The sequence below is a fragment of the Furipterus horrens genome, unplaced genomic scaffold, assembly GCF_987537825.1.
Source record: "Furipterus horrens unplaced genomic scaffold, mFurHor1.1.pri manual_scaffold_11, whole genome shotgun sequence".
Taxonomy (NCBI): Eukaryota; Metazoa; Chordata; class Mammalia; order Chiroptera; family Furipteridae; genus Furipterus; species Furipterus horrens.
The window spans coordinates 90126028-90147718 of NW_028327181.1; the positions used below are offsets into that span (position 1 = coordinate 90126028).

General features: G+C 38.4%; 1 protein-coding gene across 1 annotated transcript in view; it reads left to right on the forward strand.

Moving 5' to 3' along the window:
- KANSL1 (KAT8 regulatory NSL complex subunit 1) overlaps positions 1–21691 on the forward strand; it is a 137565-nt gene that overhangs the window by 84779 nt on the left and 31095 nt on the right. Inside the window, exon 4 of the mRNA XM_090291841.1 lies at positions 10588–10692. Coding sequence (XP_090147967.1) covers positions 10588–10692 — 105 coding nt within the window. The remainder of the gene's footprint in view (positions 1–10587; positions 10693–21691) is intronic.

Consider the following 21691-nt stretch of genomic DNA (forward strand, 5'->3'; position numbering starts at 1 on the left):
TTTCTGGGTGGGGCTGTCAAACCTGCTGCGCTATAGTGGGCGGAGCCCTGTGCATGCATCACTACCGGGTGACCCTTCTCACCACACTGCGGCGTTTTCTGTGGGGGTGGGGGTCCAAGATGGATTCCTGCCGTTCACACTCTGCTGAGAGACTGGGCGCCTCCTCCTCCATCCCCACCCCCTCCGGGCCTCACAGTCCCAGGCAATGGGGGTCTGCCTTCCCTGGCGTTGGAATTGCAAGCTGATGGGTCTGTACTGCAGCTGAGGGTGCTCCCCAGGCGCTTCTCACCTCCCCTTAAATACAGGTGTCTGTGCTTACTGCCGTCCCGCCACCATTGCTGCTGCTGCTGCTGCCAGCACAGCTTGACCTCTCCACCCTGGCTTCAGCCCTCCTACCTGTCCAGACGAGCACCATTTCTTTATAACTTAATACATTGGACTTCCATTTATTTTTCTGGAACTTCTGGTTATTTCTAGTTTTGCGGTAGTTGTAGTTCTCCTTACTTGTGGAGGGAGACGGAGCGTGTCAGTATAGGCCACCATCTTGGCCAGAAGTCCCTTTTATGTTCTTGATGTATACTTGAGATAAGTTTTTGACAGTATGCCTCAGTTTACAGTATCACTAGCTGTGAGAGAAGATGGTCTTCACTTTTGGTTCCTGCTTTATTCTTGAGCTCATAACTCAGCAGTAGTGATAGAGCAGTTTTGGGAAACATTCAAAAATCTTAGATATTTCTAAATATCTAGAAAGTAGCTATTCTAGAATTTTGTGTATATATTGATTATTCAAGAGTTTTATCGTGCAGGGCATAATGTATTAAAAACCAGATTTGGACTTGGTAATCTATGGCCCTAGTCCTGGTTTTGCTACCGTATAGCTATATAACCTTGGAAAGAAAAGTTACTGAACATTTCGGAGCCTCATTTTCATGGACTGTACAATAAGCCATTCTAGATTTTAATATATTTTCTTTATCTGCAGTGTGAATACGCAATGTCTGTTACAAAATTGTAACAGGAAGGATAAAAGTAGAATGGTGATCCCAATAAGTGATATGTCAAGAAAATTCACAACTTTACTAAATACTTATGTTTATGCAGTGTCTTTTTAAAACAAATGTATTAGTTTCCTGGGGCTGCCATAACAAAGTTGGACAAATTGGGGTGGGGGGAGTAAACATAAAACAACAGAAATTGGTTTTCTCATAGTTTTGGAGGCTAGAATTCAGAAACAAAGTAGGGCTGTGCTCCTGCTGAAGATTCTGGGAAAGCATCCACCCTTGGCTCTTTCTAAGCTTCTGATGGTGCTGGTAACCCTTGGTGTTCCTTGGTTTATACTGCATCACTCCAGTTTCTGGTTCCGCCTTCACATGGCCGTCTCCTCTCTCACTGTATCTTTGTCCACGTTTCCCTCTTATAAGGACAGTTGGTCGTGTTGGGATTTAGAGACACCACTACAGGGCTCTTCTTAACTTGATTACATCTGCAAAGTCCCTGTTTCCAAATAAGGTCACATTCATAGTTTCTGGGTGATATAAGTTTTGGGGACAAACACTATTCCACCCAGTATGACAAATAAGCAATAAAATTTCTCCCCCAAAGGTATATTATCATGCATTTGGTCATGTATCACTGTAATAATAGAAGCCTTTATATTTGTACTATGCATTCGTCAGGCACTGTGTTAAGCATTTTACTGTAATTCTCAGATTTAAAGATAAGCAAATGGAGGGTCAAAGAGGTCGAGCAGTTTGTTCACGGTCATACTGCCGAATGAGTGCAGAGCTGAGATTTGGGTATCTGACTCTGTTGCTCAAGTTATCAGTTGCTTTTTAAGTGCTTGACTATTTGAGTTATAGAAACAGCAAGTTTTGTCCTGATAGGTGTGGTTCAATTGGTTGGGCATTGTCCTGCGAGGGAAGGGTCTTAGGCACATCCCAGGATTGTGGGTTTGGTCTCAGTTGGGACACATACAAGAGGCTGCTGATTGATGTTTCTCTCTCTCCCTTCTCCTCTCTCTAAAAATAAATAAAATCTTAAAAAAAAAAAAAGAAAGAAAGAAAAGAAACAGCACATTTTTAACCCCCTGTACATTTTTAGTAAAGTGGGTTGGTGTTCCCAATTCCCATCCTGCTCCAAGATTTTCCAGAATTGCCTAGTTTGTGCAGGTCTTTCATGAGATGAATTTAGGTTTGGCTTTAAATAATTTGTCTTTGGATAGGGAATTGTCAGGTAAGGTTTTTTTTTTCTTTTTAAGATTTACTTTCTTGCATATTAATGTTAACTTTTTTTGAAATGGTGTATTCCATAAAAGAAAGTGTGTAAGAACTACTAGGTGTTCAGCAATTTTTGTTCTGGCAGAAGTTTGATATTACCTTCCAGGATAGGTAAATCTTTAGAGTCTTTTATTTGGGGGTAGTGGGAAATAATGATTCCTGTTGCTCTTTGGAAAAGGGATAGTTTCTAGGAGGTCCTCTGTACTCTTCTCCATACCATGTTGATATTTTCGCAATTTTATGTTCAGCCTATTTTTTTAAAAAAAGTTTCTCCTATGTCTCAGAATGAGAAGGGAAAACCTTTTTGAGCATGTGCTGTAATATGCAGCTATATTCATTATCAGGTTTGGCGATAAAGTTCATTATGTTTTTCTGTCAAAAGACATTTTTCATTTTCACTTGTAACTATTGATTTGGATATTTTGAGTATGTCGGCTATCTCCCTTGTGTTATACGTTGATTATTCTCAATTAATATCTCCTTTTGATCACTATGAACTTCAGCTGGTCTATCCGACCGTGGAGCATCGTCCAGCGAGAAATCATCAGCACAAAATTTCACAAACCACATTTGACCAGGTTGATCAGACACATCAAGTTCTCAATACATTGCACAAATCATATTTTATGTTTCAGTTGGGTTTTTACCTTTCTTGGAGTAATAAAGCATAATCCAAAAATATTGCATATTTTCTTCTATCTTCAATGTTAAAATGGCTACACAAAAATTCAGACAATTTTGATAAGTGTTTTGTTTTTTTTTTAATTTATGCTGGTATGACAGCTATCACAATGGAACCATAGAAAGAATTATAACCAGATCTCAAAATCAAGTAACCAGAACTGGCAGAAAATCGAGCTATATAGAAATCCAACAACCAAGGATTTAAAGAAGCCACATGTATCCAGACAGATAGGCGGGGCAGAGTCTCAGAGACGGGCAGAGAGGCGGTGTGGCTTGGAAGAGTGGCAGCAGTGGAACAGATGGTCTCACATTTATGTGTGGTGTATAAAAATTGGAACGGATACCCTGGGAGCAAGAAATCCCAGCCCCGGGCCTGGCCACATAGCTCTGGGTTTCAGACCAGAAAGATAAATCTCCATTACGTCTAGTGAAAAAACCAGTAGTGGTTGGAGTGGCACAAGAAGCTGCTGGATTTTCGCTGACTAAAGAGTGCACTTGGTCTTAGAACTTAGGCAGACCCCAGGACAGCAACTGGAAGGGCACCAGTCACATATGGGGAGTGGGTGAAGTGACTGGAGATGGGGCGAGTACTGGGCAAATTGCCAGAAGCCAGGCAGCAGCACTGTTCCATCTCCAAGCCCTCCTCACAGAAACAGAGTCACAAAGTGGTAAAAGTGGGTGGCCCCACCCTGGCAATTACCTAAGGCTCCACCGCACACAATTTACAGGTGCCTTTGCTACATAGACCACGCTACTAAGTCGGAGTAAAAGCAGCTCTACCTAATACACAGAAACGAACACGGATGTTGCCAAATTGAGGAGGCAAAGAAATATGGCCCAAGTGAAAGAACAAAACAAAACCCCAGAAAAAGAACTAAGTGAAACAGAGATAGCCAGCCTATTAGGGACAGAGTTCAGAACACTGGTGATAAGGATGCTCAGAGAACTCTTTAAGAGTATGGCAAAAAAATGAAGAAATGATGGTTGCATTAAGAGAAATAAAGAAAAATCTACAGGGAACCAACAGTGAAGTGAAGGAAGCAGGGATTCAGATCAATGATTTGGAACAAAAGGAAAAAATAAACATTCAACCAGAGCAGAAATAAGAAACAAGAATGCAAAAACAGGAGAGAATAAGATGACTCTGGGACATCTCACAAAGTGCCGACATCTGAATCACAGGGATGCCAGAAAGAGAAGAGGAAGAGCAAGAAATTGAAAACTTATGTGAAAAAATACTGAAAGAAAACTTCCTCAGTTTGGCAAAGGAAATAGATATGCAAGTTTAGGAACCACAGGAAGTCCGAAACAGGTTGGGCCCAAAGAAGACCACACCAAGACACATCATAATTAAAATGCCAAAGGTTAAAGGTAAAGAGAATCTTAAAAGCAGCAAGAGAAAAGCAGAGAGTTACCTACAAAGGAGTTCCCGTAAAACTATCAGCTGATTTCTCAAAAGGAACTTTGCAGGGAAGAAGTATTCAATGTGATGAAAAGCAAGGACCTACAACCAAGACTAGTCTATCCAGCAAAACTATCATTTAGAATGGAAGGGCAGATAATAAAGTACTTACCAGACAAGGTAAAGCTAAAGGAGTATATCATCACCAAGCCATTATTAATATGTTGAAAGAACTTTATTTTTTTTAAAGACTTTATTTATTTATTTTTAGAGAGAGGGAGAAAGGGAGAGAAACATCAACGTGTGGTTGCCTCTTGTGTCCCCCCAACTGGGGACCTGGCCCACAACCCAGGCATGTGCCCTGACTGGGGAGTCAAACCAGCAACCCTTTGGCTTGCAGGCTGACACTCAGTCCACTGAGCCACACCAACCAGGGATTTAAGGGATTTGTTTGAGAAAAAGAAGATCAAAATTATAAACATTAAAATGACAACAGCCTCACAAGTATCAACAAGTGAATCTAAAAAACAAAAATTGTATGGATGTAATTGGGAGGGTTTATCATTGGGGAGTGGGAAGGGGTAGAATGAGAGAAATGGTGCAGGGATTAAGAAGCGTAATTGGTAGGTATAAAATAGACAGGGATGTTAAGAATAGTATGGGAAAGGGAGAAGCCAAAGAACCTAATACCCACAACCCATGGACATGAACTAAGAGAGGGGAGGCGGGATTGCTGGAGGGAAGGTAGGTATCAGGCAGAGTGAGGCAAAAGGGGGAAATTGGAACAACTATAACAGCATAATCAATAAAATATACTTAAAACAATAAAATTTAACAAAATTGTTTCAAATGAAGTTAAAAGACAAGTGCTACTACAGCCATCTTACAGAAAAAAACAAATGAAATTTTTGGCCAACCTGATGGTGTTTAATGCACAGGGCAAATCTGACAGGTCAAAGGGCTTGTGAGTGGCAGATCCGAATTTGAACTCAGTGCTATTTGTCTGATTCCAAAGCATTTTTTGTCTAACACACATACTCTGCTGTTATATCCTTTTCATCATTTCTTTCAAGCATATTTATTGAAATTTTACAGCTGGTGAGTAGAACTGAGGGGGAGACAGAAGGGACCAAACAGTTTCTTTTGTTTGAGACTTCTTTCTCCTAACACATAGTCTTCATTCCTATCTAGTACAAAACGTATGTATTCCCTTTTTTAATCCACATTTTTTATCCCTTGTTCTGACTCGTGTGTGAAATGACACCACATTTGCTAACTAGGAATGAGAGGAGAAAGAGCATTAGAGCTTCTAGGTAGAAAAGGAGCACAATGAGAATAGCAAAGGCCTAGAACAGCTTTGTCTTTAAAATTGATGTAGAGTTCCCATCTTGATAGAGTTATGAGGCATTGTGGACAGTGGTGTCTTCTCTAGGGTAGCCCAGGGTGGTTCTTGTCTAACTGGTCTACAGTGAGGTCACAGACTTAATCATCTTAAGATGAGTAAGGAAGATTAACCTATTCAGAATGAAATAGGGGAGTTAATATGTAAAATTGAATCTTAATTCTAAGTTACAGAGTCAGAGGTGATTTTTTTTTTTTTTTTAATCTTGTACTTTGACTCTATACATTACCTGAAATTGGTAAAGGGGAAACAAATAAAGCATGTATACAACTTAGTTTTCTTTCTTTCTTTTTTGTTAGTTTTGCTGTTTTTGTAATCAAGCTGAGTTTAATTCTTTCTGCGATTTCTTTTGTTTTCAATTTCGGTTTATACTACTTTTTTCTTCCTTTTTGGGGGCAAGGGGACATATGTAGAACAGCTTTGTGTTTTTGCAGAGGAATAAATTATTAAGGATATATTAGGACTACATGCAACTGTGACCCATTGCAGTTCTTTTGGTCCTCATGTAGGGGTTGTCTAGGCCTGGGCAGCCCAGCCAGGATCCTGGTTATGACTCCGGGAGTGGTGGTGAAGGATAGGGAGACTTTTCCCAGCCTTTTACCTTGGCCTCTGCTGGTTACTGTCTAATACTTTAGAGTATAATAGCCCTGAGGTCATTGCCACTCGGAGATGATGCCATAGCCATGCAGAATTGACCCAGTGTAAACTCAGAATGCTAGAGACCCAGCATGGCGTTGCCATGACAGGTGTGGGGCAGGACTTCATGAAGTTTTCTTAGCTAACAACAAGCTTTGCTTTCCTGGCTATTAACTATACTAAGTATATTTTACAAAATTTTAGGTAATCATATAGACTTCTTCTGTAAAGCCCTACTTCTTTCAGCCTCTTTTCTTCACTTAGGCTCTATCTCTTTTCTGCTCTCACGTTATGGTCTCTAAACGATATGCTGTGGCACTGTCACTGTAATACTTTGCCTGCCTATTTATCCAAGGTAGATAAAGATAAGCTCCTTATGAGTGGGATGCATTTTATTTTCTTAAGGTTTCACATCATGCAGCACATGGTATACATCATGCAGCACATGGTATACACTCAATAAATGTCACGTGAATTAATGAATTTCAGTTAGTTGGATGCTTTTTATTTGCTCATACTATTTTTAGTTGCTCTCATTCTTTTTGGTATGAGGTAACAGTATAAGGGATCTATTGGTTAGTTTTGTATGCTATAGTGAAAGTAAGTATTTGGGGGAGGGAGGGATGACAATGCATGTATAGAACAATGTTAGCTGCATCAGCATAGCACCTGAGCACATATTTACAAAAGCATTGAAAAGACTACTGAACAGATCAATGGGAACTCCATTCTTCTTGTTGCAGAGGCCAGGAACCTTGGCTGGGTCTCTTTGATTCCTTTCCCTAAGGTCCCAAGAAGCACATTTGCATAGCTGATTGATTCTGTCTTCAAATATATATGTCCAGAATGCAGTTGCTTTGGTCCAGGCAAGTACAGGGTGGGGCAAACCTATGTTTACAGTTGTTCATATGGAAATACAGTAGTTAATAAATAATAATAATAATACAAGAATAAACTTAATGTTTCACATAGTCACAACTGTAAACCTACTTTTGCCTCGACCTGTATTTTCTGCTGCTTTCCTCCTGCTTGAAACTTTTCAGTGAGTTCCCATTTGAAAGTAAAAGCTGAAATATACTTATGAGCTACGAGGCACTGCAAGATTAACCCTCCTTCCTGCCTGTTCTGACTTAAGCTCCTACCATGAACGCCACTCATTCATTTTACTTTAGTGTACTGTTCTTAAAATCATCAAGTTGGCTTTAACCTTGAAACTTCTGCATTAGCCTTCCCCCAGATGTCCTCAAATTTGTTCCCATGTTTCTTTCAAATATTTCCTTCTCACTGAAGTTTACCCTGACTGCCTAATAATGAAATAATGCTCACTCCCACTTCTTCATACTCTCCCTGTCCTTTATTTTTTTCTTTTAACACTGTCTAATGTACTACATAAGATTTACTTACTCATTGTTTATTGTCTTTGTCCCCCAGTATTAAAATGTAGGCACTTTGAAGGATGGGTTTGGTCAGGGGACAGAGGGAAGGGGTTTTGAAGAAGACTGTGTCTCTCCTTTTGTATTTCCAGCTTCTAAAAAATGTTGATGAATGGATAAATGGTGACTTGATTTGCATGAACAGAAGGAAGAACAAAAGAGTAGTTAGACCAGCCTTTAGCCCCAGTTCTGCTATGGATTGGCCTATTGGCATGACCTTTGACCTGCATCATCTCTGGCCTATAAAATGATGGAGAATAAATGGTCCCTACCAAGTCTTTGAAAGTTTTCTTAGGAGGGTGTTTTTGAAGTCTCTCAGTTGTTTTTTAGAAAGTACTCAGTAGGTTAAGGGAAAAATTTTCCTTTTGTAAACATTGCCTGTTGTATCGTGACTTACCTTAAAAATTGATGAAGTAATTTTATACCTAATTTAGGCTTCTGGCTATACTTAATATAAACTTAATGTTTTTTTTGTTCAAGAGAAATAATTTTTAACATAAAAATACAATTTTATGCATTTTCTTTCTTGGAGTATGATTCTGCTAGGAAATTGGGGGGAGGTTCAGGTATATCATTTTTTTCTTCAAGAGCTTACTGTTAGTTAACATTTAAAACAGCAAATTGAGGCACCAATAAATGAAATAAGTAATTTGGCCGAAGGCTCTTCTCTGGAAATGAGTTTTAAATACACAGAATGTAAGATATAATCATAGTGCTTTAGAAGTTTGGCGATGTGACCAGAGCAAGTAGGGGCTCAGTTAACTAGGGACATTTTCTTGAAGAGAGGTGAAACTTGGATTTGACAAGCTCTTTGAAAGGACAAATGACATTTTGGATACATTTAAGAAAGGAGCAGAATCAATATGAACAAAGAGATAAGAACAGATAGCATTGTAACCTTTTTTTTTTTTTTTTTTTTTATGGCCAAGTAGTATTTCGCATTGTAACCTTTTTATTGCATTTAACCACATACTACTTAATAATAACCCTCCTCTCACCAGCAACAGCAACTTCATATACATACATTCACACATTTTCTAGGCGATAATGAGATTGCTATAACTAACAATATTTGGAGAATGTAGTTGGAACCAGATACACAAGGTGTAAGGATAGATTGTGTGGGACTTCGAATGCCAAGATGAGTTTGGGCTAGTTTCATGCAGGAAATAAGAGGGAGGTAGTTTAGGCTCTTAAGCAGGGAAAGGTGTTGAATGCAATATTTTGAGAAGGGAATTGTGTGCAACATAGCTGCTTCTTACAAATAGTGTTTACTTTGAAATGGTAGTTTGTGAGGTGTACTTTATGCTTGTGATGGAGGCAAGAAAATATTTAGCAGCAGCAGTTCTTATAGCCAGAAAAACCTCATTTTCAAGGCTAGGCCAAACATTTCTTGCTTAGTTAATGATCTTTCCCTCTTTTCTTGGGAGTCTGCACATCATTTTCTGTGCAGGCTAGGTATGCCAGGATAGCTAAGTGTTGTTTCTGTTGCTTTCAGGGGAAAAAAAAAAATGTTTCCTTTTTTTTTAACTGAGGTAAAAAATTTTGTCCTTTTTTTTAATGCCCCCATCCGACCCTTTTCATCTATTTGCATGCCCTATTTCATAGAGACTTTTGAGTTAGGAAGGCCCCCAGGGATGGATCATTTGGTTCATTGGCTCACAATAACCTATGTTACGATGGCCTAGGGAGCCCAAATTGATGCAGTCAGAATCTCTAGGCCCTGGAATCTGTATTTTAGGGTGTTATCTGGAGGATTCAGATGCTGCTTCAAGACCGATGGAATTATTTTTTTTTAGTTTAGGGTTTATATCAGGACTTAACCAGGGGAGCTGTTTCAAAACCCACCCCCTTCCCCTGGAGGCTCTGAGGAGACTTCATGTTGGACCTTTCATAAGTTTTCACAAGTGATTCTAATACATTTTTTTTGTTAAGCTCTTCTTTTCAGTTAGATCTCCTTATTTTCTAGGCCAGGAAAAGAGAACCAAATCACAAAGCCCTGGTCACTTGCATCCCAGTCTTTATTTTTCGCAATGTTGTAACCCGATTTTGGTCACCTTTACTTGAATTCATGGGGTATTCATGTGTGTGAGTTTTCGTTTTTGTTTGATTTTCATAGTAATCTAACTTTTGCCTTTACCAAAATGGGCCCATGCTGATTATGGATAAGATTTGCGGAGTCTTGCAAATTTCTTTGTATTATTTTTTAATTTACTACTGGGATGAACATAAGATCTGAATTTGAACTGTCAAGCAGAACACTAATCGGGAGTAATATTTATGCTTATGAGAAACAGGTGCCTTTGGAACTTTTTTTCTTTCCCTAATATATTTGCAGGGACTGTTCCACCTTTGTTTCATCCAGTAGTTACAGTTGCTCGTCATTTGTTTTAGCTCATCATTTATCATTGTAGCACTTCCAGTTTGGTAATTCTTAAGTCACATTATTGATCAAGTAAACTAAAAAGGCTGCATTATACATTATAGTCTGGTTGGTAATGAAGTGTAAAATGCCATATACTCTGACAAAGATTCCAGATCTAAAAGATGCTAAATGGTAATTAAGTCAGAACATTCCAATGGAAGAAAGGGAAAACTTTCATGGCTGTTGTTAGGCTTTATGTTGAAATAACTTTTGGGAAGGTGTAGCAAGAGAGAAGGTCAAGGCCTCCAGTAAGCCTTCCCCTAACCCTTTTAAATGAAATCTGTAACTTAATATCACTCACTTGTGCTGTTTTTCTTTGTGTCCTGTAGGGGTTGATCGTTCTTGGAGAGGCGCCTCCTCCAGAACATACAACGGTAGACTTACTTCTTCCACTTAGTTCTGAGGTGAAGACAGATCATGGAAATGATAAAACGGTAAGTATAAATACAGAAAGGGGGAAATGAATGCAAATTTAGGGTGTAGCATGAGCACACAGCTTATTCTGTTAGAAGGATCCTTGCATCGTCTGGAAGAAAGGTACTGTACCCTTTTTATCACTTGGCATTTAAACATCTGCATTACTGAATAGGGCAGTACACAGGTCCTCCTAGAGCTGTGTGGCTGGCTGCAAGAATGCAAAAGCAGCACCTAAGTAAAGACAGCACAGCCAGAGCATTGCGGCATTATGGAGTGTTACTGGGAACAGGAGAGCACGTAGTGCTGGCACTTCCAACAAGTAAGGTAGCTTTTCTGAGCCATTATAAAATCAAAAGGTTGGACTAGAGGTTTAACTCACAAAGACACTGAAAGTATCTTATGAGTTATCCCCTTGAATTCTATCCTGAGGATAATGCTGCCATTTTCTGTAATCTCCTGGATCCTCTTTCTCTCAACACCAAGGCTAATTTCTTGTCCTCCTGATTTCCAAAAGCACTTTTTTATACTTTCTCCTGGAGGTCACTGGCTTTTATGAATATTTACATTTCTTGATTTAAGTCATTTGTTAGAAATTCCAAATTCTTCTGACAGTTGTTTGGGAAGCTAGTAAGAATTGCTGACTCTTTAAATTGTGGGTTAAACCAGCTTGTCTCCCTTGCTTCTGCACATCAGCAAAGCTTGTTATCCTTTATCATTATTGTTAGCAGGAACTCATATGATATAGTAGAAACTAACCAGAGCAGAATGCTGAATTTTGCCACTATTCAATCTACAGAATTTTTAAAAGTCATTTGTGCAACTGTTTCAGTGATTGCTGTAGCCAGGATAAAATTTGTTGTAAGTGAGACAGAACACATTAGTAAGTTGGAAGGTTAGCTGGTGCTGGTGGTATGATAATTACAGGAAACATGAGACTTGAAGCATATGTGATTAGGAGTAAGTTCATGTATTGTATTTGTGTACAGTATTCATGGATTCCAGATATTTCTGGTAATCTCCAGTACTCAGCATTTGTGGAGGATAAGATGTAGTAGTTTCATTGTGTTACTGATTCTCATTGTTATATTTATACACATTCACATAGATGCACATGCATGCTCCTCCACTCATGGTCTTGTCCCCTTTCCCTGCCCACCATTCACTTGTATGTGTATAACCCATATTAGATTGTAAAATTCTTGGTGATCAAGACCCATCCTTCTCATTGTGTTTGACCACAGTAGTTTCCGGTTCACTAAAATGGATAAGTGTGAAAATAAGTATGCACTGTCACTCTGTGTCTTTAAGGAGAGGTTGATCTTCAGAAAGTGCCTTGCTGAAGGAAACAAGAGAGACAGAAGGCAGTATATTTCCATTGTTTATTGCAGCAATTTTCAGCCGGTGTGCCACAAGAATTTTTAAAACATGCAGTACCTATTTGGTCTGGGGCACTGACCTCTTTTTCCTTAGATCGTCAATTTAAAAAATGACAACAGCCAACACAACAATAACCATCCAGTGTGAATGAATCAAAATTATACCTATTCTTTTGTCAGATCAGCAAAAAATACATTTTTTTTTGCTGTGCCTCAGAATTTTAGTAATTAGTTTATGTGAGCCATAAGGTGGAAAATGTTGAAAATCACTGGTTTATTGTATTGGTGGGTGGGCTGCAAAGCATGCATTTTTTAAAAGACATTAAGCAATTTAAAGGTTCTGCATTTTTTAAATGTCAGATATTTGCCTAGCATGCCTAGTATGTCAATTGGTAGGCAAAGTTTTTCATTGTAAGAGGGGACTATTTAATTTTGCCTTTTTGTTATCCAGCTTTTTTTGAAAAGTAATTTGTACCTTGATGTCTCAGTTTCGCTTAAAAAAAATATTAGGTTATGTTGGATGGTGTGGCTCAGTTGTATTGAGTGCCAGCCTGCAAACAGAAGGGTCACTGGTTGGATTCCCGGTCGGGGCACATGCTTGGTTGTGGGCCCCGTCCCCGGTTGGGGGCGTGTGAGAGGCAGCCACACATTGATGAGTGTCTCCCTCTCTTTCTCCCTCCCTTTCCCTCTCTCTAAAAATAAATAAAATCTTTTTTAAAAAATCTTCGGTCACATTTGGCAGAGGCAGTGGTAAATTTTCATATATGTAACTTCCCTATTCTCCATGTTTTTCCAAAATAGAAGTATATATTGCTCCTCCCCCCACCCGAATTTGAAAACTTGTGGTTTAAAAATAATTATGTCAGAGATATTTTTTGTTTCGTATTTATTTTTAAATTTTCATTTCTGAAACTCACTGGGATTAACAACAAAAAGAAAGGATTTTTTTAACTGCCAAAATATAGTTTCAAGAAGTAAGACATAACGCTCAAGGAAATACATAGTAACTGATCAAGATGAGAGTGTTGACATAACTGATAACAGTGTGTTGATACCAGATACTGATTTGTATTTGTGGTTACTGAAAGGAAGAGTGCTGCTGTCTGGCTGGTGTGGCTCAGTGGATTTAGTGCCGGCCTGTGAACCAAAGGGCCGCAGGTTCAATTCCCAGTCAGGGCACCTGCCTGGGTTTCGGGCCAGGCCCCCAGTTGGGGGCACATGAGAGGCAACTGATATTTCTCTCACACATTGATATTTCTCTCCCTTTCTCCTTCCCTTCTCCTCTCTCTATAAATAAATAAAATCTTAAAAAAAGAAAGGAAGGAAGGAAGAGTGCTGGAATAAGATTACTCAGTAGCATACAAACTTTATTACTACCCTATCGACTAATAGAGCCATAACCTTTGGAGTTACATTTTCAACTAGACACAGATCAATTTTTTAGCTCATTAATGTTCTAAAGATAAACATCTAACTTAAGACATTTGGGCACTAATCAGTTATAAATAGTAAGTAAAACAAAGATAATTTATGGAGAGTCGTATGACCTCTAGGTGGGCTCGTTGGATAAATGTTCCAGTGTTACACTGAAAGGACACATAATCATGTTTTTACCTCATTTCCAAATTGAATGGCTTTTTTTTTTTTTTTTTTTTTTTTTTAGCAGAACCTATTATATATCTGCTTTGGTTGTGAGCACAGTACAGATATTGCTGAAACTTAAGTTATTCTAATGGGGCCTAATCTGTGATCAAAAACACTGGATGCATGGGTGAGCTTTTTTTGAGCCACTGAGACAAGCAAGTAATATTCCCTGAGATGGGAGGTGGGTTCTGTTTTTATACCACAGAGTAGTGCGAGAGGGAGGGAAGACCTAAGGAAGAACTCCTAGGAAAATGCCCCCTCCCCCCCACCCTTTATTTTTAACTTCTTTAGTCTGAGTTCTAACTCAAAAGCAGTTTGAAAGGTAAAAGTAGGAGAAAAACTAAGGGCCTCTGGCTTTGTAGCTGGCAATAAACTGTATACTAATAAATTCTGATATGAAATGAAGCCCCTTCTGAACAAAGAGGGTGTATTTCCTGGAGAGGGAATGTGAAGTCTTTGAGGATTATTCTCCAGTGTTCTGAAACATGCCCTTTACCTCTTCTTCCTCCTTCCTCTTCCCTCTCCTCAATAAACAATAGTCCATTTCCCCAAATTAAGAAAGAATCATAGCAAAAAGAGCTAACTTGAAACCTATGTGTGTTACTAGGTATGTGAAAAATGCATTTAAAACGTATCAAAAAAAGTTGACAAAATTTCAGACAAAAAATATTCTCTGAAATGAGGGCCTTCTCAGTCCCTGGAACTCTCTAGAGAGCTGTAGTATCATTGGCTTGTATAGCTAGAAATTGAGGGAGAGAATAGTGGCAAAGAGAGAGAGCTGTGGTGGTAGAGGAGGTCTTGGCCCCACAATCTATATAAATCCCTCTCAGATCTTAATCTAAGCCCTGAACTGCGTATTCTCAGGGAAGATTTGATAGAGCCGAGTAGAAAGCAACAGCTGGTAGGCTGGAAGAGCTGAGCAGAGAATGTAGTCTGCCCACTGCAAGGAAGATAGAATTTGGAGTTTGAATCCCAGCAAGACTTGATAAACACTGTGGATCTTACATTGATAACAAAAAAGACCCATGCTTTAGAACTTAAAAGACTTCCCCAGGACTAAGGAACTCACTAGAAAATTAAGGAGAAATCCAAAGTAGATTCCAGTGTGTTTCTATGAAAGCACAAAACCAGTTCCACAAAAATCAGTATCTAGTTGGTTTCTATCCAGTTAGAATTTTGCCTGCTAAAGCAAAAATTAACATGTTTCAGGAAAATAAACTGAATTCAAATTTTCTACAATATATCATACACAATGTCTATAGTACAAATTCGTTATGATGTATCAATAAATAACATTTTCTTTTTAAAAGGAAAAGAACCAAGAAGAAAAAAATAAATAAGTAAATATGCCCATAGTCATGAGAAATTGGTAAATAGAAACTGGTACTGAAATGATTCAGAAGTTGGAATTAGGAAATAAAGACTTAAAAGCAGCTAATGAAAATATGTTTGAAGATTTCCTGTAAAAGGTAAAGAGCAAACACATGGGGGAATCTCAGCAGAGAGATGAAAACTAAAGAATCAAATGGAATTTGTATAACAAAAATTGCACAATTGAAAAGTTCAGAATCTAAATAAATTTATTTAAGAGCAGATTGAAATCTACATAATAAAGGGTCATTGAACATGACAGCAGGTCAGTAGAAATTATTTAATCCAAAGAATGGTAAGTCTGGATGTAGACATGTTCAGTAATGAACATAGTCCTAGGAAACAGTCAAAATGTATAGGCTGAGTTCCAGAAGGAGGAGAAAGAGAATGGTTCAGAAAAAAATTTTTGAGAAACTAATGATTGGCTATTTGAATGAGAAAGATCAATTTATAGATTCAAGAAATTCAGAAACTAGTAAATAGGAGAAACATTAAAAAGTGGTGAAAATCGGGTGAAGGAAATCTTGGAATTAGCGAGAGAAGAAAGATGCATTTCATATAACAGAACATTAATAGTGATTGGTGACTTCTTATCAGAAACTGGAATAAGATTTAAATATGGGGGGCATGCATGCCACACAACATTCTATAACAGCAAAAACATTTTTTCTTTAAAAATTAATACAAATTCATTTTTAGATAAAAGCTGAGAAAAGTTTTTGGCAGAATATCTGCACTTAAACAGATTTATTTAAGTGGAAGGCAAATAATATCAATTGGAAACTCAGATCTGTGGGGAATAAAAGGACAGGAAATGATATATTTTGTGGATAGTAAGCATAGGAGAGCTATTGTGGGTATATTAATATCAGTAAAATAGTTATTAAGATTTTAAAAAGCATTACCATCAGTAAAGGACATTTACAAGGATAAAGGGGTCAATCAAGACAATCATAAAGGTAAATGCTTTAAGTACATGAAGTATAAAATACATGCAGCTAAAAGAATACAAATCTATAATCGTATCTGGAAAATTTAGCACTTCTTACTCCGTAAATGATGGAATGACTAAACCAAAAAATCCATGGGATTGTAAGAGATCCATAGAACACTACCAACCACCTTGACTGGATGAACATTTATATAGAAAACTACCCCTCCACACTTCCCATACCTTCTTTTGTAAGTAGGAATAATGATACAAGTCCTTAATCTGCATTTCCAAAACGCGAACATCTCTGAAAACAAAAAGTGTTTTTTCCCCTCTAAGTTTTGTATCAAACGCATTTGGTGGCAAAATGTGACCTGAAGTGATATTTATAAGCTTTATGTTTTTAATTAACCATACCTTTTGAAGTATAAATATTAATGTATTTGATTTTTAAAAATTAAGGCTTTATCTGTTTAGAACAGTTGAAGGTTGACAGCAAAATTGAGGGGAAGGTACAGAGATTTCTTACATACCTCCTGACCCACACATGCATAGTCTCTCCCTCCCACTGTCAACATCCCCACCAGAATTCTACATTTGTTGCAATTGATGAACCTACCTAGGCACAGCAGAGTCAGTCACCCCAAAGTCCATAGTTTACATTACAACTCACTCTTAGTATTGAATTTTCTTTTTCTTTTTTTAAAGATTTTATTTATTTACTTTTTAGAGGGGAAGAGTGTGGAAGAGAGGGAGAAAAACATCAGTCGTTTGCCTCTCGTATGTTGAACCCACAGTCAAGGCATGTGACTGACCAGGAATCAGTCTGGTGACCTTTTGCTTTTTCAGGACAGTGCCCAACCAACCAAGCAAGCCACACTGGTCAGGGTGGTGTTCAGTTTCATACCACATCTTTCCTCAAGGGTCTTGAGTTAGAGTGTGGCTCTGTTCCTACCTCTTCAGGGTTGTTGGTAATTATTAAAGAAGTATAATGTACAGCGATCAGTTCACAATAAACACTTGGTGAAAATCTCATTGATGTTCCAGACTACACTTTGTGTCTAGGAAACAGCTATCAGCAGAACCCAGGTATCTTCCCTTGAGGGCTTGGAGTCATCCAACAGGCATGCAATAGAGGAGGTTAGGGAGAAGAGTTCTCAGTTCTTTTAGACGGGGCGGTCAGGAAAGGTAGCTTCGTAAGAGAGGGGTGTACTTAGGCTGTGTCTTGTGGCCTTGTTGAAGGATGGAGTCGGGAGTGAGTTGCAGCGGAGAGGGGACTCTATGTATAATGTAAAAAAGACTTGAGAGAGCCTGGCATTAACTAACTGCAAAAACTATGATGGAGCATTGGATGATTGGGCCAATTCATAATGAATTTTGTTTTTATCTTAATGAGCTTGTACTTTATCCTATAGATGACAGGAAGCTGTAGACTGATACCAGATTTGTGTATGAAAATTTCCTTTATTTATTAACAATGAGTAAATATTCTTTTTAAAAGCTTTAAAAAATTATTTTAGATTTAATAATAAGTTGCAAAAGTAGCACAGAGTCCCCACATAGCTTTCTCCCAGCTTCCCCTACTGTTTAACATTGTACAATGATCAAAATCGGGAACTAACATTGATACAGGCCTATATAGATTTTATTTGAATTTCACTTTTTTTACACTAATGTTCCTGTTTGGTTCAAAATTCCACATTGCTTCAGCCATCATACCTCTTCAAGCCTCCTCTGGTCTGCGAGAGCTCCTCAGTCCTTGCCTTTCATGACCTTGACATGAGTTATTTTGTATGATGTTCCTCAAGTTGGAGTTGCCCAATGTTTTCTCATTATTAAAGGTTATGCATTTTTTGTAGTAATATCACAGAAGTGATAATTGTGCCCTTCTCAGGACACTGTTTTGGATGGACATGATGTTGGAAGTGATAGCTTTTTTGGGTGCCTGCCAGGTTTCTCCACTGCGGGATTAGTATTTTTCTGTTTGTAGTGAATTAACTATAATGGGAGATACTATGTAACATTCTGTTGCTCATTATACTTTTACACAGTTTTATCACCCACTAGAGGCTTTTGCCTGCCACCATTATTACTGTTGTGTTTACTAAATGGTGGTTTTCTGTTTTCTACATTTTTTTAATTGGAATTCTGTTAGGAAGAGCTGTCTTTTCTCCCTTATTTGTTTGTTTATTTACGTAGTCATTCAGTTGTTTATATCAGAATGGATTCATCTGGATTTTTATTTTAGGGATTATAATATATTACTATTATTATTTATTCAGTTGCTCCTGTTGCCTCTTTCAGATTGTCTCCTGTGTCCTTTCAACATGCTTCTCCATCGTTGTCTTTTTTTTTTAAAGCATTCACTTTCTGGCACCCCAAAATGTTCCAGGCTCATTTTGTATTTTACCTGCTCCATCTCTGGCTCCCTTTTTTTGGAGAACAGGATTTTGAAACCAAGATCTGTGTACTTAGTTGTACTCATTGCTACTTGGTATTACAAAGCTAGGAAATATATATGTGTATGCTAGCACAGGCACAACACACACATCTATATTTCTTTATCCGTCTGTATATATGTTAAAAACCATGAGTTCATACTAATGCCAGATGCTAACACCAGAACCTTCCTCTTTTCTTATTGATACTTACCTATTCAATCCTGGTACCCCATAAAGTTCTTCCGTAATTGCCAACTCTGTGAGAAATATATTTTCTAACCAGAGTACCATATTGTGTACAGTATGTTAGCCCTGTGACATACAGTCAAAATACTCTTTCCTGAAGTTACACTTAGGTTAGTTCTTTTCTTTCTCATACCTTTCAGTGTGAGTATGTAATTGTTCTGTAATATAGTTAGGTTCTTCTGTTACTACAGTATTCTACTTTTTGTGCGCCGCGCCCCCCCCCCCCCAGTCGTTTACCTCTTATTTATTTGTTTTTCATGTATGTGAAACATTGCTATAGTTCTAAGACCCCGAGCTATCCAAAGGCTATCATCCCTACTACCCTGTTCCCATTTTCCCCTTCTTTCCATCCTGTTCCCACCTCCTATAGACAGTTAGTTCCATTACTTTTCTGGATTATCCTTTCTATATTACTTTTGAAGACTGGATTTGAAGTTGAGTTTTGTTTTATTTTAGCAGAAGCATACTTTGGTGGCTTTTAACAAATAACCTTATTATTTGTGTTTGTTACCCTTTCCTTTGTGGAAGTGATGAGGATGAGTGAAGGGCTAGGGCCTTCTCTGAAGAAAGGCATGCTAAAAATGTAAGCTATTGATTTTTCTTTTTTAAACAATCCTAGGTATACTCTTCCTACCATTGGTTAAGCAGGAGCAACTTTCTTTTCCTTGAAGTTTTGCAATCAGCGGGGCAGATGAGTGAATGGTGCATAGGCCCATGGAGATAATATAAATCAGATCTGCCACGATTTAATATTAAAAGCTGTTATCTAAAATGAATGTAAAATTGATAGAGTTCTTAAGATTCATATACCAGCAAAAAGTTCATGGTTGTAGCAATTACATGTTCAAAGAAAAATTCTTCATCTAAACCAGAACTTCTGAAATCTAGGAAAGCTGTAACATGCCTGGAGTCACATATCTGCTAGTAAATGCTAACCTGAATCTTAAATCCTTTATATTTTCCAGTCCTTTGTCATATTATAATACTTGTTTGGGCTTTTTGGAGTTCCCCTGAATAGTAAATCCTCACTAGCAATTCAGAAGGGTATTTGGGTTTCCTTTTTTTTTTTTTTTTTTTGTATAAAAATATCTAAATACAAAGCAAAAGGTCTCCAGTTCAGTTCTTGGTCAGGGAACATGCCTGGGTTGTGAGCTGGTCCCCAGTCGGGGTGCATGTGAGAGGCAACCAGTCGATGTTTTTCTCTCTTCCTCCTTTCCCATCTCTCTAAAAATAAATAAAATCTTTATAAAGAAAATTTCAGAATAGTGTTACCTCTGTAACACTATTTTTGTCTTGTCATTACCTACGTATGTATATTTTTAGCCACCAGAAATTGTATTTAAAGTATTTGAATTTAGCCCTGTATTATTTTTTATCTTTAAAAAGAACTGGCCTTTATGATTATTTTTAATATTCTTATTTGGTGTGGTCACAACTTATAACTATGCCTCAGATGTTGAAAATTTATTTAGGTTATTGATATCAATCACACTGACCAGCTTTGTGTATAAGATTTTAGGGGATGTGTTGAGATTTTTAGGATTGTGTAAAATACTTTGTCAGAAGATATGGACATTTTTATAACTCTTGCTACTTAATATCACAGTACTTTCCAAGAGGAGAATTAGTACAGCATTTAAGACACATGAGTATGTGTACCAATTTACCATAATTTTGGCATAATTAACTAATTAATAATTCAAGATATTTGTGATACCTAAGTAGATGTAAAGGAAGAAGGAAGAAAGGACAATTTCCCAGTGTTCATTCATTATTAATATACTGGTATGTCTTCGTCGGCAGCCGTCCGTCTCGAGAGACGATGGCGTAGCTTCTTGAGAGTCTATCTGCACCGCCGAGAATGGCTGTGCAGTCCGACTCGGGAGTGACAATCCCTGCCACACTTGTTACAGGTGAAGGCAGATGGCCGTTGTTGCTGCTGTTGACGCTGCTTCCGCCTCGATCTTTTCTGGACCGCCTCCTCGTTGCGCGCAGCCTCTGCACGTGACGTACCTTGCCTGACCGCGAGCCTCCAGGCTAGGCGGTCGTCTGCTTGAACTTCCCATGTGTTGAGATTGATGGAGCATTGTGTCATGTCCTTTTTGCAGATGTCTTTGAACCGCAGTTTTGGGCGCCCTGTCATCCTCTTGCCTTCTGCTAGCGCGCCGTAGAGGAGGTCTTTGGGGATACGGCCTGCATCCATTCTTTTGACATGGCCGAGCCACCTGAGGCGTCTCTCGCTAAGAACTGCATGCAAACTGCTCATATTGGCTCGCTTCAGCACCTCGGTGTTGGGGACCTTATCCTGCCAGGCGACATGCAGGACACGTCGCAGGCACCTCATGTGGAAGCTGTTGAGTTTCCTTTCGTGCCTTGCGTAGGTGGTCCACGTCTCGCTGCCATAGAGGAGAGTGCTGAGTACGCAGGCTTGGTAGATGCGCAGTCTGGTTTTCTCAGTGAGGCTGGAATTGTCTTACATGTTTATATACTACTTTGATCTAACCTTTCGGATGGTTTGTATTAAAATTTTTAAATTAGCTTCCCAATCTCTTATTCGTTCTTGATACTTGTCTATGACTGCTCTTAGGACTGCAAATCCTATGCCCCTTGACCACACCCTGGTGAAAAGATCAAAAATAAATTGAGAAATAGAGGTAAATGGAATTTCAGCCTCAAAATATTGGCTTTGGTACACTGGTAGCAGAAAGGAAAACTTCAGAACACTTCCACCCCACCCCACCCTTGAGTCATTTTGAGTACAGGAGTCCCTCTCTATATTGCAGCCTCACTGTATCGTGGGATTTTTAAAATATTATATTTAATTATTTACCGCGGATTTTTCGCTATACTGCGGGATTTTGAGGTACTGTACACGTATGTTGTTAAAGTTACGTAGGTTTAAGAGTGTAGAATATGTTTAAGAACATAAGTAGTGTTATAAAAGTGTGGAAAAGGTTAATAAGGGAGTGGGAAAGGTTAATAAGGGACTGGGAACGGTTTATAAGTG